The sequence below is a fragment of the Bos mutus genome, chromosome 16 (assembly GCF_027580195.1).
Source record: "Bos mutus isolate GX-2022 chromosome 16, NWIPB_WYAK_1.1, whole genome shotgun sequence".
Classification (NCBI taxonomy): Eukaryota; Metazoa; Chordata; class Mammalia; order Artiodactyla; family Bovidae; genus Bos; species Bos mutus.
This window is the reverse complement of record NC_091632.1, coordinates 51,140,070-51,155,860: the sequence shown is the minus strand read 5'-3', so window position 1 is coordinate 51,155,860 and position 15,791 is coordinate 51,140,070. Positions and strand designations below refer to the sequence as shown.

At 35.4% G+C, this 15,791-nt stretch overlaps 1 protein-coding gene across 2 annotated transcripts in view; it reads right to left on the bottom strand.

Moving 5' to 3' along the window:
- Nucleotides 1-4,819: 4,819 nt before the first annotated feature.
- The window catches only part of EXO1 (exonuclease 1), a 43,553-nt gene continuing 32,581 nt past the window's right edge, over nt 4,820-15,791 (bottom strand). For both annotated transcript variants that reach the window (XM_070384486.1, XM_070384487.1), the window contains exons 12-14: nt 14,079-14,180; nt 8,155-8,348; nt 4,820-5,412 (exon numbers count right to left, since the gene is read on the bottom strand). In XM_070384486.1, the coding sequence (XP_070240587.1) occupies nt 5,274-5,412; nt 8,155-8,348; nt 14,079-14,180 (435 nt within the window). In that variant the 3' untranslated portion in view covers nt 4,820-5,273. The remainder of the gene's footprint in view (nt 5,413-8,154; nt 8,349-14,078; nt 14,181-15,791) is intronic.

Sequence of the window (15,791 nt, the reverse complement as noted above, 5' to 3'; positions counted from 1 at the left end):
ACTTTCAAGACACAAGATGCAGAACCAGACTCAGAGATGACCCAGATACTAGAAATATCAGACAAAGTATTTAAAATCACTATAGTTAATATGCCTTGCATAAAATATGGACCATATGTGCATGAGCGGGTTGGGGGAATGTCAGCAGAGAGACAGAAACTGTAAGTTAGAAATACAAGAAATAAAAACAAAAAGCAGAATAACCCAGATGAAGAGTCAGGGAAAGAATTGGTTAACTAGAAAATGGGTTCATAGCAATTACCCAAACTGAAAAACGGAGTAGAAAGTAAACGTAACAGCCCTAATAGCTGTGTGACAACTTATAGCTTTCTAATGTGTGCAGCTGGAACCCCAGAAGAAGAGAGAATGGGACCTATATAGGGAAGTGAGACTGAGTTCAATTTGTTGTCACTTTATCCCATCTTTTCCTCCTTGTACTTTCAGCTGTGCTTCATGTCTTTCAAGAACAGAGGTTGTCTGGTGCCGATTGTCCAGTTAACTTTTGGAAACAAGGATAGTTGCTGGATTCCGTGCCCAAGGCACAGGATGTGTATCACTGAATTGTGGCAGGGCCTCTAGTCTAAGGTACGTATTTTAACATTTTTAAGAACAGTGTATACCTTAAAGTTGATGGAGTTTATTCTCAACGGTACATAAATTAATGATGCCTCTTACAATCATATTTTCAATTTGATGGAATACTATTAAAATAATATGATTTAAAAAAACTGTTGTATGGCAGAAACCAACACAACATTGTAAACATTTTAACAAATATTTACATAAATGAAAAAAAAAGAATATGAAGGGCCACACAATGGCCTAATAAATTAGAAGGCCACCATTTTACTTTCTGACATCGATACCCTAATAAGCTATTATGAGCAAACCTTGTCATAATTCGAGAAACCTGGGTTCAATCCCTGAGCTGGGAAGATCCCTTGGAGAAGGGAAAGACTATCCACTCCAGTATTCTGGCCTGGAGAATTCCATGAACTCTATAGTCCATAGGGTCACAAAGAGTTGGACACTACTGAGCTCCCTGTAACCACCACCCTAAATTTTATAGCTATCACTTCCTTATATTTCTCTTATTGTCTAATCACCAGAGTGGGCCTCCCTAAGTAATTTAGTTTTGTCCTTTTTTTAATATGGACTTTTCCTCTCCCTTTCCTTAAAATTTATCTGTTGAGAATCCAAAGGCATTTAATCTGTAATTTCTTGCTGTCTGAATTTTGCTAATTGCACACTCAGGTTGCAGTTCCCTATTTCCTCTGTCCTCTGTATTTTCTGCAATTCTGCAGTTGGATCCAGAGGAATGATGTCTCATCTCCAATCCCGTGGCAAGACTAGAGGATGCTGAGTTCTTTCATTAAGAGAAATGAAATGTCTAGTTACAATGTTAATAGCAGCTGACACTAAACCTAAATCCATTAATCCATTGGGGATTGCAAAACAGTAATATCTCTTTTTCATTGTTAGAGCACTAAAAAGAGATTTATCTTCTGTTTGGTAATCCACTGGTACAGTATAAAGATGGGCATTCCTTGTAACTCAGTTGGTAAAGAATCTGCCAGCAATGCAGGAGACCCAGGTTTGATTCCTGGGTTGGGAAGATCCCCTGGGGAAGGAAGTGGCAACCCATTCCAGTATTCTTGCCTTGAGTATAAAGTATACAGTATAAAGACAGGGGAAACGCCTGATATTTCTCCTTTTACTTTCCCATATTCAAGATAATGCGTTGATACTCTGTCGTCTTCTGAAGGTGACCAATTTTTTTTAAATATGTTTATGATGGGATCAAACAAAGGACAGTTCCTATCTTTTCAAGATCAAAATCACCCATGTTTGGAGAGTGGGGTCCTCTTCAGGTGTCTCCTTATATTTCTCTTATTTTTGAATTTACATTTTTGAAATTACATATTACTCACTAAAGACTTCTGTTTTAACAAGATACCTCAGGCTTGCTTTTATACGTCTTTTCCAAGCTCTCATTTCTTTCAGTAAAAAGTGGTATATTAAGACTAGTGATTGGGATGCTCATTGGTACAGGATTGGTTACTTTTTTCTGGGTCTCTTTAGTATGTGTGGGTAGGTCTCCTGCACTGTAGGCAGACGCTTTACCATCTAAGCTACCAGGGAAGCTCTATGTATGTACACATACACATATATGTATATGTGTATATATACATTCATAAGTTTACTAGTACTTCCAACTCAAGTTTATAACTACATTAAAAAAAATTAAGGTGTTCTGTATTTTGTCTTAATCTCCTTTTTCCTAGACATTAAGAATCTTGGGGGTGGGGAAGAATCTTGGTTCTCAAGAAAATTGGGGATGAATTAAAATACCCCCCAAATACTCGTTTACCCTATCCCACATTATATACACAACAGTTCTAAAATAACAATTATCAGACTACTTCAAACTAAACCAAATGTTTTGCATATGGTCTCTTCTCTGTAGCTGTACTGTCTATATCATCTGGGCACACAGCCATTGCATATCATATTTCCCTTTTACCTCTCATTTTTAGTTGTACAAGTCACTATGTTTGATGGTCATCATCAATCTTTATGGTGCTATTTCTCCAGTTATTTTGGTTATTTTCTGATTTCTCAGGAAGAGCTTAAGTGAGCAGTAACTTCTAAATTCTTGTTTGATAGATGTTTGTATTCTTTATACTTGAAAGTTGATTTTGTTGACTATAAAATCTTTTGCTTACATTTTCCCTTGAGTATCTGTAACACATTACTCAATTTCTTCAGGTATAAAGAATAATTGTGGAAAAATCTCATGATTATTATTTTTTTTCTTACATGTCACTCACTGTCCTTGCCTATCCAGAGGATTTTTCCTTCTTTAAAGTAACTTGTTGTTTACATCTTGGTGTTAGCTGTTTGGGATCAATAATCCTGGGTGTAAGAGTGCATTTAAAAAATATTGTTTCAAATCTTAAAATTTAAAATTTTGCTGAAATTATAGGTTGTTTTTTCTTCAGAGACTCTTATTATCTGTATATTGGACCTTCTGCTCCATCTTCAATATCTGTGACTTGCTAATCTTTTAAGGTGTTTTTTCCATTTTGGTTTTTTTTTTTTTTAACCTATTTAAGGCATCATCTATCTGTATAATATTTGCTTGTGTTCCTTCTAGCTTTAATTTCTGAAATTTTTATTTCTAATGCTTTCCTGAGCTTGCCTTTTCCCCACCACCCCTCTGACTTTTTCCAGTTCGAAATTTCCTTCATATTCTATAGCATTTCCTTAACTTTTAGCACATTTTCAAATGTACTGGTTTTGATTGGCTCTGTGGGCCTTTCTGGTAGATTTTCATTATTTGTAGAGATGTTACACTGCTTGAGTCATTAAATCAGTTTTGTAAAGGACTGACCTAAACATTTTTCTGTAGTTTCTTTTTAAGTAAAAATAAATTTCCTAAACTTTGAGCAGGCACGGCTCATGGGGGCTTCTCAGCTGTTTGCTGCTGTCGTTGCTTTCTCAGTGTTCAAAGTATACTCAGGCAGTATCCTGCTGAGATTTCTTGGCCAACTCTTCCTCTTCCTTTGTGTCTACTGTCTCTTTCCCACTCAAGCTTTTGTTTTACTTGCCAGCAGTTTCTCTTCTGTGGGGGACCCTGTTCCCCTAGAAGGGAGCCTTGGCAAATACGGGAAATCATCTCAAAAGTTCACATGGACTACACTGCTTCAGTCCTTCAGATATAATTGCAGGCCTCTCGCACTCACTCACCATTGGGTTGCATAACAGTTTTAAATGCTGTTTGCAACTTAGTCTGCTCTGTGTTTCAACAATTATTCTGTAAGTTCTGTTCTCATGTCCATTAGATGACCTATTACCATTCTCTACTTCTCCCATATAGATGTCAGTACCTCCTTGCAGTCTTATGGCTGTTGGTGGCTTGTCTTCACCTACTTACATTTTGGGATTTAAATACATGATGCCATCTGAATTTGTTGTAATGTTGTTCACTGGTATTTTGACTTTGTCATCCAGTTGCGGTTATGTGGGGGTTCGGAGACTGAAAAACTACAGCACTGTTGCCATTTCCCTTTCTCAATTTGTTCTGTAATAGGAAACATTCACAGAAAGTTCCATTTTGCTTTTGTTCTTTGTATAGCCTTTTCCAGATTTTGAGAAAAAAATTGTCTCCATTTAAAATTTTTATGCTGTTTCTTAAAACATTATGTTTTTTTCCACTTGGACTCTTTATCCAAGTCCTCTACTAAGTCTCATAAAAATTAAACTGCTCTGAATCCCTTTCATTTATCCTCTATATCTCAGACACTTTTATAACTGTTTTACTTCTGGTCAGACTGTCACTTCACTTCCTTACTTCAGATCTTCACTTGCATACCTGGTTTTGGTTCCCATCTATTTCTTTGCAGAGTATGGACAAATCATCGATTCTGTAGCTTTAGTAGTAATATCTTACATCACACCTAGGACATAAGTTTTAAATATAAGTTAAGGAATTTTTAGCCTACACTTCAAAACAGATATACAAGAGAAACAGGCTATTTTGGAAGTTTAAGAATATGAATGATATAAGTAGTTCCTTTCATAAGATGCTGAAAGCAATTTTCCTTCACTGTCAATCTGTAACCTACCAAGCTCTTCAGGGATGACAGAGCACTGTCCCATTTATGCAGTGATCTTTAACCCTTCCAACTACCCCTCCCATCCCAGCAACCATATTTCCAATTCAACCCTGAAAGACAAGAAAGGTAGGTGGAAAAAAATGAAAACATGGAAAAGTATAGTAAATTCTTATAGTACAAAATGATCACAGAATTGTGGTTTTCCATTTACCATCTTTGTATTTGACAACATTATAGAAATCTTTAGAATAGATTTTTGTTTCTTTAGAATAGATTTTTGTTTTAAAACTATGTATTTTGGCTGCACTGGGACCTAGTTGCAGCATGGGGACCCTTAGTTGTGGCAAGTGGGATCTAGTTCCCTGATCAGGGGTCGAACCCAGGTCCCCTGCATTGGGTGCAAGGAGTCTTAGCCGCTGTACCACAGGGAAAGTAGGAGAGTAGATTTTCCAAAGTTCTTTCTCTAGTTAGCTTCTTATAAAAATATAAAAAGCCAAACAAGAACAGTTACAAAATTATTATAAAAAATTGTGTTCTATTTAAAATAAATAGCATAGATCTAAGAACAAATCTTTCAGAATGGCCTCATTTCCAAACAGGACTCGAAATTGATAGAGATTCTCTTGCAGGCAACAGTCTCCCAGCTGCTTGCGTTTACTGGAATAGTGCTCTCTGAACAAGCATACATTCAGAATTGTTAAATATATCCTCTTCTTCTGGAGTTAGCTGGATGTTATCTTTGACTGGAGACAGGGGATCTGGCTTCTTACAAGAAGGAAGCTTTTCAGAATCTCTGCAAAATATAATAAAATGAATTTGGTGTTTTTATGGTAGTGTTTATTCGATAATAATCTGCCTGGACAAAATAGAGGTATATAAAGAGGATGAGAACCTCTACTGTATAATTTCTCTCAGTTCATTATGTAACACAATCAAATTCTCCTCTGAGTACGCCCCACAGAATTTGAGTTTTGCTTCTTAGTACCCATTCCTGCTTTCTAAATCATCTTTCAAAGGAGGTACCACACCACTACTAAACAGACACTAGCTAAGGTAGAATGATTTCAGTAAACAAACTTTAGTTTTTTTCTTTCTAGCATCCTTCTCAAGTCTGGCTGAGAAGCAGCGTGAGTGAAGCATGAACAAACGTTTAAGCCCTATCTTTTCACTCCTTCCCCTCTCCCAACTTTTGGAAGGAAGTTCTACGTCTATAAAAACTAATCCTATTCCCAAGACCCTTTTGGGGGGTTTGTAATATTTAAAACTATTTTCATAATAGTATTTAGACTTTATCTACTTTTCATACTGTGCTGATACTTGTATCAATAACCTAAAAAAAGACACTTGTGTTGATAATAAGTAAAGCTGCTGACAATGAATCAACACAGTATCACCAAACTGTTTAAGAAATATTGATAGTACTAAAAGAAAAGTCAGTCTCACTATGGAAATTCAAATTTAATTATTTAGCAAAGGGCTTGTCTAAAATGAACAGAGATTGTTTGTTATTTCTAAGGAAAAAAAAAAAAAAAAACCTAACAGCATTAGTTGCCAGAGACAAAAATTCAAGCTTTCCAGTGAAAATTAGAATTTTGGAAAACTTATATCTGCCCCTTGACGCCTTCCCAATACTTAAAAGACTGCTGGCAAGACTGTGATTTTTAAAAATATTGTATAATGAAATGTGTCAACAATTGAAAGATAAGCACAACTCAGTAAGTCCACATTTTTCAAATGATTTACACCAATGTTATAAAATTATGAATGAGTAAAAGATGAACACCAAAATACAATATGAGCCAGTAGACTGTAATATATAAAAATCAATTAATATGGTTTCATATCCTATATTACAACTTTTGAGAAACTACCACGTACTGAATTTTGGTGTAATATAAAAGAAGAAAAATTAAAATTAAATAAAAAATGCTATTATGCTAAAGTGCATTTACATGTGGGACCAGATTTTCTTCATATAACTCAACCAAAACATAACAAATCAAACAAAGAAGCAGATATAAGAATGCAGTTCAGTTACATTAAATTGGACAGAAAAGATCTGCAAAAATGTAAAACAATGTCATTCTCACTTTTGTTTTGAAAAACATAGTTTTGTAAAAATATACTATCAATTTTAAGATGAAATGAGATTGTTGTTATTTTAAAATAAATAAATATTTTCTAAATGTCCCTTTTAATAACAGATTAAAAACAGATATAACCCATATAAAGCAAAGTACTTTTGGGCTCTCAGTAATTTTTAAGACTATAAAGTGTTCCTAAAGGCAAAAAGCTTGAGAACTGCTGCTATATGGTTTAATCTAGACTTTACACAATGTAAGTAAAAATTAATTGTCCAGCACTTATTACGAAGTATTTCCACTAATACTATCTCAACTGATTGTGATAACAATATCTACTAGGTAAAGTTTAATCTTTGGCCACCTCATGCGAAGAGATGACTCATTGGAAAAGACCCTGATGCTGGGAGGGATTGGGGGCAGGAGGAGAAGGGGACGACAGAGGATGAGATGGCTGGATGGCATCACTGTCTCGATGAACGTGAGTCTGAGTGAACTCCAGGAGTTGGTGATGGACAGGGAGGCCTGGCGTGCTGCAATTCATGGGGTCGCAAAGAGTCGGACACAACTGAGAGACTGAACTGAACTGAACTGAATGCTGGGAAAGCTTGAAGGTGGGAGGAGAAGGGGACAACAGAGGATGAGATGGCTGGATGGCATCAATGACTCGATGGACGTGAGTCTGAGTGAACTCCGGGAGTTGGTGATGGACAGGGAGGCCTGGCGTGCTGCGATTCATGGGATCGCAGAGTCGGACACGACTGAGCGACTGAACTGAACTGAACTGAAAGTTTAATCTTATCATCCCATGTAAGTCACCTCCCCCGACCCCTTTCTCTTTGCTTTTATTCTTGGCACATTTGCTGTAATAAGAACAAGAAAATAAATTAACTATAAAGTCATGCTACTCTGTGGTTAATTTTGTTGTCTAACGGAAGTAAAGCGGTTCAAAAAATGTAGATAAATGCCAGGTCAACTCTCTTAAAACAGTTTGCCATATACCATAGAAATCTGGCTAATTCATCATAAAAACTCATAAACTCATTGATTCTTCCCATTTTAGATGAGGTAATTTAGGGAAACAAACTGCTTAAGTCCAGAAATAACCATACAGCATTATCTTTCCGTTCTCAAGTCTGAAACAACTTTTAGAAGGAAAAAAAGCTGAGGCACTTAAGCCCTGGAAAAGTAGTTTGCTTAACAACATAGAGACCCCAAAGCCAGACTGAGAACTGAGGTTTTCAGTTGGCCATCTTTTCACTAAAAAGAAGATACAGAAACTGAGACTACATATTCTTACAAAGAGTCAGTTACAGGGACCAGAGGAAATTAAAGCTCTTAGGGTAAGAGAAAAAGAAACTGATTCATATGAAAATAGAAAGAGGAGACAGGAATTAAGATTATAGAAAAAAAATGATTTATACTATTTTAGAATCAGTAACACGGTAACTCACTTTTTAAATACAAAATTTTTCCAGAGTTCATTGATTTTGATCTGCAGTCCTGGCTTGTTCTCGGCATTGTGATGATTTCTCTTATGGACACTTGGTGGCTTCTTGCTCAGCCCACTGGCTCTGGCAGGTACTAAAGGTTTGATCTTGGTTGTAGAAAGATTGTCCACAGAACTGGATTTATACAGCCCAGGAATCTGAAGATTAAATGCTTGTTTTAATACTACTGTGTTAAAACAAACTACCTTTAATCTCAAACTTTATACACTGAAACAAAATTATTTATACACTGGAACAAAAAATAACCTATAATCAATGTGCAAAAGTGGGTTTAGGTCTGCAAAACTTATATAATATTTTTAACAGGTGATCCATGTACCTAAATTCAAGAGTTACAAAAGAAAAGACAGAAAAGTGAGTCTCTCTTGCTTCGTCACTGCCTTTAGGCAATTGCTATTACTGGTTTCCTGTGCAATGACTGAATTCATTTACATACACACACCACATGACTGGCAGCATACTAAAAATTGTGTCATACTACAATGTGTACTTTTTTTCCTTGCTTAATATATCTTGATTTTACCAAGTAATGTATCTTGAAGATTTTTCCATTTCACATATAGAACTGAATTTTGTTTTGAATAGGCTGCTTATCTTTTCCATTGTATATATGTACCATAATTTACTTAAACAGATCTCTACTGACATTTAAGTTGATCTATTGATTTTTAATTGAGGTAGAATTTACAATATTGTATTAATTTTAAGGGTACAGCAAAGTGACTCAGTTATATACACATATATATTATATATATATTCTTTTCGGATTCTTTTCCCTTATAGGTTATCACAAGATACTGAGTATATTTCCCTGTGCTATACAGTAGGTCCTTGTTATTTTATATAGGCAATGGCACCCCACTCCAGTACTCTTGTCTGGAAAATCCCATGGGCGGAGGAGCCTGGTGGGCTGCAGTCCATGGGGTCGCTGAGAGTTGGACACGACTGAGCGACTTCACTTTCACTTTTCCCTTTCATGTATTAGAGAAGGAAATGGCAACCCACTCCAGTGTTCTTGCCTGGAGATTCCCAGGGATGGGGGAGCCTGGTGGGCTGCCGTCTATGGGGCCGCACAGAGTCGGACATGACTGAAGCGACTTAGCAGCAGTAGCAGCAGTGTGTATATGCTCATCCCCAACACTTAGCTTATGTCCCTACCCTACTTTCCCCACTATCCCCTTTGGCAACTTAAGTTTGTTTTCTATGTCTGTGACTCTATTCCTGATTTGTAAATCAGTTCATGTGTATCATTTTTTAAAAAAGATTCCATGATTAAATGATGTCATATGATATTTGTCTTTATCTGCGCCTTGAATCCATTGACTTGTATGCTGCTAGAAATGTGGAGCCATTAAAGTTTTGTTACTGTTTTTTTTTAGGACAGTATGAGTGTGGTAATATAAAACAAGGATTTAAAATTGATGAACCTAGTAGAGGGTGTATAAAGAATGGACAGATTCACACCTGAAAGATGAAATATTAAATTAGGATGTTGGTGATAGGAAAAAAGGAGAACAAGAAATAAGACAGAGAAAGAAACAGGATTTAGATAGGTATAGATGTCCTGATTGTTTTTCTTTAGCCCTTGAAAAAGAAGGATCTAGCTCGATGTTATAAAGAAAGAGGACAACCCTAAGATTTTGAAACTAAGTGACACAGAGCAAATATTACTACAGCTGATAAGTGCTTTAAGAAGCACTGGTTATAGGTTAAAAAATAAAGATGAGTTTGATTTTATATACTGAAGATGGACACCAGGGAGCAAGAGGGAAGGTTCATCTGGGGAGCTGTCACCAAAACAGAAGTGTCAGTTAAAACACTGACAATGCAAATCTGAAAGTATAATAATAATAAAAAGATGACGGTTTAATGTTCAGACGTAACTTCTTTTGAGAAAGTACTTTCTATATCTTTAGTCCTATCACTGCAAATAATTTTAATATCTTTCCAGACTTTTTACCATGATTATACAAACATGGGCTTCCCTGGAGGTTCAGAAGGTAAAGAGTCTGCCTGCAGTGCAGGAGATCTGGGTTCAGTCTCTGGGTCGGGAAGATCCCCTGGAGAAAGGAATGGCAACCCACTATAGCATTCTTGCCTGGAAAATCCCATGGACAGAAGAGCCTGGTGGGCTACAGTCCATGGGGTCACAGAGTCGGATACGACTAAGTGACTAACACACACACACACATACAAACATACACAATATGTGTATTGTCAAGAGTTTAAGCAAACAAAAACACCATGCTATACATATTATTTAATAGTATGGTTTCCCTTTTCATTCAAAAATGATATGGAAATTTTTACAACACAGGATCTGTTTGAAAAAGTCTTTCTCACTCAGATTTTTTTTTTTTTTTTTTTTTTATCAAAAGAAATGTTTATTTTTCTTTAAAGAAACTAATCCTACAAAATGTTTGATTTTACCAGCATTGTATTGCTTTCACTGAGAGATTTTCTGTTGGACTCAGCTTTTTAAAAGAAACCATCTAATACAATTATGTAAAGTTTAAAAATAAAATAAAATTGGAAGAATAAAAAATGAAACTTATATTTTCTGTTGGCTCAGCTAGTAAAGAATCCGTCTGCAGTGCAGGAGACCTGGATTTGATCCCTAGGTTGGCAAGATCCCTGGAGAAGAGAATAGCTACCCACTCCAGTATTCTGGCCTGGAGAAGTCCTTGGACTATACAGTTCATATACATCTAGTCCTTGGACTATACAGCTCATACTTTTGGAGGTCCCCAAAAAGTCGGACATGACTGGGCAACTTTCACTTTATATTTACATATTTTGCATTTATATCCTTAATATCTTTCAGTTTTATATTTACATAGTATGAGATATGACCTTCTTTCAAATAGATGTACTAGTCACTTATTAAAAATATTTGTAAAGTTTCTATGCTTTTACAAATAAACATAAGAAAGTAACATTATTAACTATATAAATATAGCTTTCTTATATAAGAAAAATAATATATGTCCACTAAAACCAACAAAGTATTTAATGTATTTCACCCATTTATTTTTTAGATATTTAGATTTTTCCCCCCAATTTTTCACTATTGCAACCAATGCAAGAATAAGTTGTCTTGTATTTAAATTCTCATTATCTCTTTAGGCTCAAGTTCTAGAATGTACTTACTGGGTTAAATTATTTGAACTCTTTCAAATTGCTTTCCAGAAATGGCACTGCAATTCTTATTCTCCTCAATATGATTATCTTAAGTAATTATTATCCTAATTAATTAATTATTGGGATAATTAATCATACCAATTAATAGGATTATGATATCTTAAATGTGATTATTCATCTCAGCACTTTATACCCTTATAAAATCAGTAAATTAAAAACTTTTGGAAAAATAAGAGGTAAGAAATTATATTTTATTACTTTGCTGCTAAGTCACTTCAGTCATGTCTGACTCTGTGCGACCCCATAGACGGCAGCCCACCAGGCTCCCCTGTCCCTGGAATTCTCCAGGCAAGAACACTGGAGTTGGTTGCCATTTCCTTCTCCAACGCATGAAAGTGAAAAGTGAAAGTGAAGTCGCTCAGTCGTGTCTGACTCTTAGCAACCCCATGGACTGCAGCCTACTAGGCTCCTCCATCCATGGAAATTTTCCAGGCAAGAGTACTGGAGTGGGGTGCCATTGCCTTACTTTAATTTGTGTTATTTGATTACTAATGAGGTTGAACATGCTTTTATATGTTAATCATCCACTTGGGCTTTTTGCTTTTGTGATCTCTGTTCATGTCTCTTGCCCATTTTTAAGTTAGGAATTAGTATTTTGATACTGGCAAGACACTTAATACATAAAATGGACTTTTGACTTATGAGCTTTCACTATGCAGGCACACAAATATTTATATAGTCTGACTGAAAAAAACCCTTGACTTATCAGGGACCCAGTTTCTAGAAGGCCTTTTTGCAATACACATCAAAGCTTTACATCATACCTGCCCTTGGACCAGTAATACCACTCCACAGAATTCATCCCCATGAAAAATTAAGAACGTGTATAGTACTCAAACATTTATCAACAAAATCTTCATTGCAGTACTGTTTGGTATAACAAAAATGTTTAGAGTAAAGGACAAACATAAGAAGATTAGTTAAACCCACACCATGGCATATTTTAGTCATTATAAGTAATGTTACTTAAGTACATGAAATAGATCTTTAAATACTATAAAGAAAAAAAAAAAGCAAGTTTCACAACTTAAACACCTATTAGGTTGGCCAAAATGTTCATTAGGTTTTTTCCATAAGATGGCTCTAATAGCACTTCCTTGTCTATAACTTCATTTGAAACAATTTTGTTAGATAGCATTGTGACAGCTTTCATATTAGTGTGCTTAAAAAAAAAAAAATAGTGAATTTCTGTGCAGTCATTTTAATATTGAAGATGGAATTTAAAAAATATTTTTGGCAATATTATACTTTATTATTCCCTGATAGCTCAGTTGGTAAAGAATCCACCTGCAATGCAGGAGACCCTGGTTCGATTTCTGGGTCAGGAAGACCCGCTGGAGAAGGGATAGGCTACCCACTCCAGTATTCTTGGGCTTCCCTTGTGGCTCAGGTGGTAAAGAATCCACCTGCAATGCAGGAGACCTGGCTTCAATCTCTGGATTGGGAAGATCACCTGGAGAAGGGAAAGGCTACCCACTCCAGCATTCTGGTCTGGAGAATTCCATGGACTGTATAGTTCATGGGGTTGCAAAGAGTTGGAGATGACTGAGCAACTTTCACTTTCATTTTTCACTTTTCATTCCAGGAAAGGTAAAAATTTCTTGCTAGATGAAGATCCACGGTCAGGTAGACCAATTCAAGTTGACAGTGATCAAAGGGAGATGTAAACTGAGATCAAAGTTATACCACACAGGAGATAGCTCACTCACATACTCAAATATCCAAATCACATGTTGAAAATCATATGCACCAGCTTGCTTATTTTAATTGCTTTGAAGTTTAGGTTCCATATAAGTGAAAAAAAAACCTTGACAGTATTTATGCATGTGATTTTCTACTTAAACATAATTAAAACATTCTGTTATAAAAACAAATTGTGACAGGCAATCAAAACGTTGAATAAAGAAAAATAAATGAAGTTGATTTTTTTTTTAATTTTATTTTATTTTTAAACTTTACATAATTGTATTAGTTTTGCCAAATATCAAAATGAATCCGCCACAGGTATAAAAAAAAAAGAAAGTGATGTGCATACGGTGGAATTGGAAAGGAGTCCTTTATTGTGAGTTCCTTCTGGAAAACCAAACAATTAATTCCAACAAGTACTGCTCCCAACTGGACCAACTGAAAGCAGCACTAGATGAAAAGAGTCAACAGAAAACGTGTCATCTTCCATCAGGATACCACAAGGTTTCTTTGATGACCAGGCAAAAATTTACAGCTAGACTGGTTTTCTGATTTAACTGCCACATTCAGATATTATAACTTCGGATTTTCATTTATTTTGGTCTTTATAAAATTTTGAAAATAATGTACCTGGAACAATTCTTTATTCAAAATGATAAAAAGTTTTGGGAAGATAGAGTTACGAAGTTGCCTGGAAAATAGCAGAAGGTAGTGGAACAAAACAATGAATATGTTGTTCAATAAAGTTCTTGGTGAAAATGAAAAATGTGTCTTTTATTTTTACCTAAAAACTGAAGGAACGTTTTGGCCAACCCGATACAAATCAAATACAAATATGGTCTTAAAGATTTGAAGGTAGACATTTTTGTGTAAATAAGAATACAGGCACTTTGAGTTTTAAATTTGCTTATATACATATTTCCTGGTAATAAGCATGCCCTGCTTCTGAAATTTAAAAGTAATTTATATAAGTGTTTTACCTTGTTTCTTAGAGGCGTGTCTTTCTTCGAAAAATGAAACAAGTGTAGCTTGGATTTCTGATTACCTTGTTTATCAAGTGACTTAAAATTGCAATCAGATTCCTAGATCCCCAAGATCGAAAAATAAAGCAAAATTAGATTTTTACTATCAAGATTTTATGACAACTGACCAATATTCAACAAAACATAAAACAAGTAAATTGAGAAAAATCAGTGTAAATAAAATGTAACTTCTCAGAAGAAAAAAAGTATTAAAAGCATGAAATACAATAAAAGAAAATTAATGTGGAAAGAATGATCTTTGCCAGTCTCACTACAGAAAACTAGTAAGAAATTTCAGCTGGAGAAGTAAATTGTATAAAATATAAATTAAAAAGCTCTAAGTGGGGTCTCCAGAACCAGAAGGAGCACACAGCTCTTCTTAAAATTGAAGGTGTTTATAACTGGTGGCTGAGATGGTAAAGAATCTGCCTGCAATGCAGGAGACCCGGGTTTGACTCCTGGGTTGGGATGACCCCCTGGAGAAGGGAATGGCAATACACTCTAGTATTCTTGCCTGGAGAATTCCATGGACAGAGGAGCCTGGTGGGCTATGTCCATGGGGTCACGAAGAGTTGGACATGACTGAGCGGACATATGCCTGAGATGAAATTGACTTCTACCCAGGCAAGAGATATGCTTCTGTGTGTACAAAGCAAAGAACAATGCTCAACAAAGTCACAGTAATCTGGGGAAAAGCAACTCATGTTCATGGAAACAATGGCATGCTTCATGCCAAATTTCTAAGCAACCTTCTTGCGTAAGCCATCGGATACAGAATCCGTGTGATGCTGCACCCTTTCAAGGACTTTAGAAAGTAAATAAATAAATTCAGGAGACTTTACATTTCTGCATTTTTCAAGAGGATTTAAAACATATATATATTTATCTTGGGATTCTACATAACATTATATACTTAAAAAGCAATCCAAAAGTCAAAAATATTCCTTTAATTTGGATTGTAACTTACAGAAACACTAACATTCCTTGCTCATAGTAGTGATGACTCTGGGCTATATTGTTTCTTAAAAGAAAGATCAAGAGTAAGATCCTAAGATTAATTAACCTCAAATAGGGTTAATGAACTTAATAAACATAGAGTATACAGTTGTTGCTTTTCACAGTGAACCACCAATGGAAATCTCCAATGCATTTTCTTCAGAATCATACAGTAAAAATTATATTCAAAATGAAACGTCAGTGACACTCTAAAACATTTTCTGAATAAAGAAAGATAACATAATTTTTAAGTTACCTGTTATTGTCCCAATTGTTTGACCATTAATCCTTTTATCCTAAGGGAAATTTACCACATCTGGTGGCAAGAGATGATTTAAAGAAAGATTTTTAGTTTAGTTTGGTTTTTTTTTGGTGAGGGGAGAGAATTTATGTTTCTATAACTGTAAGCACAAAAATGATTGCCCAGAAGACAGACATGTGGAGAGTTTTGTCAGCATGACGAGCTCTTAGGCTGTGAGCTGGTAAGCAAGCTTTACAAAGTTAGTAAAACAGGAAGATGTCTATTGGAAAAGGAACAAAAATACCCTAAAGGAGTTCAGAGGACTTGAAAGTATCCTCACAGAAAGAAAAACACCAATACAGTATATTAACATATATATATGGAATTTAGAAAGATGGTAACAATAACCCTGTATACAAGACAGCAAAAGAGAC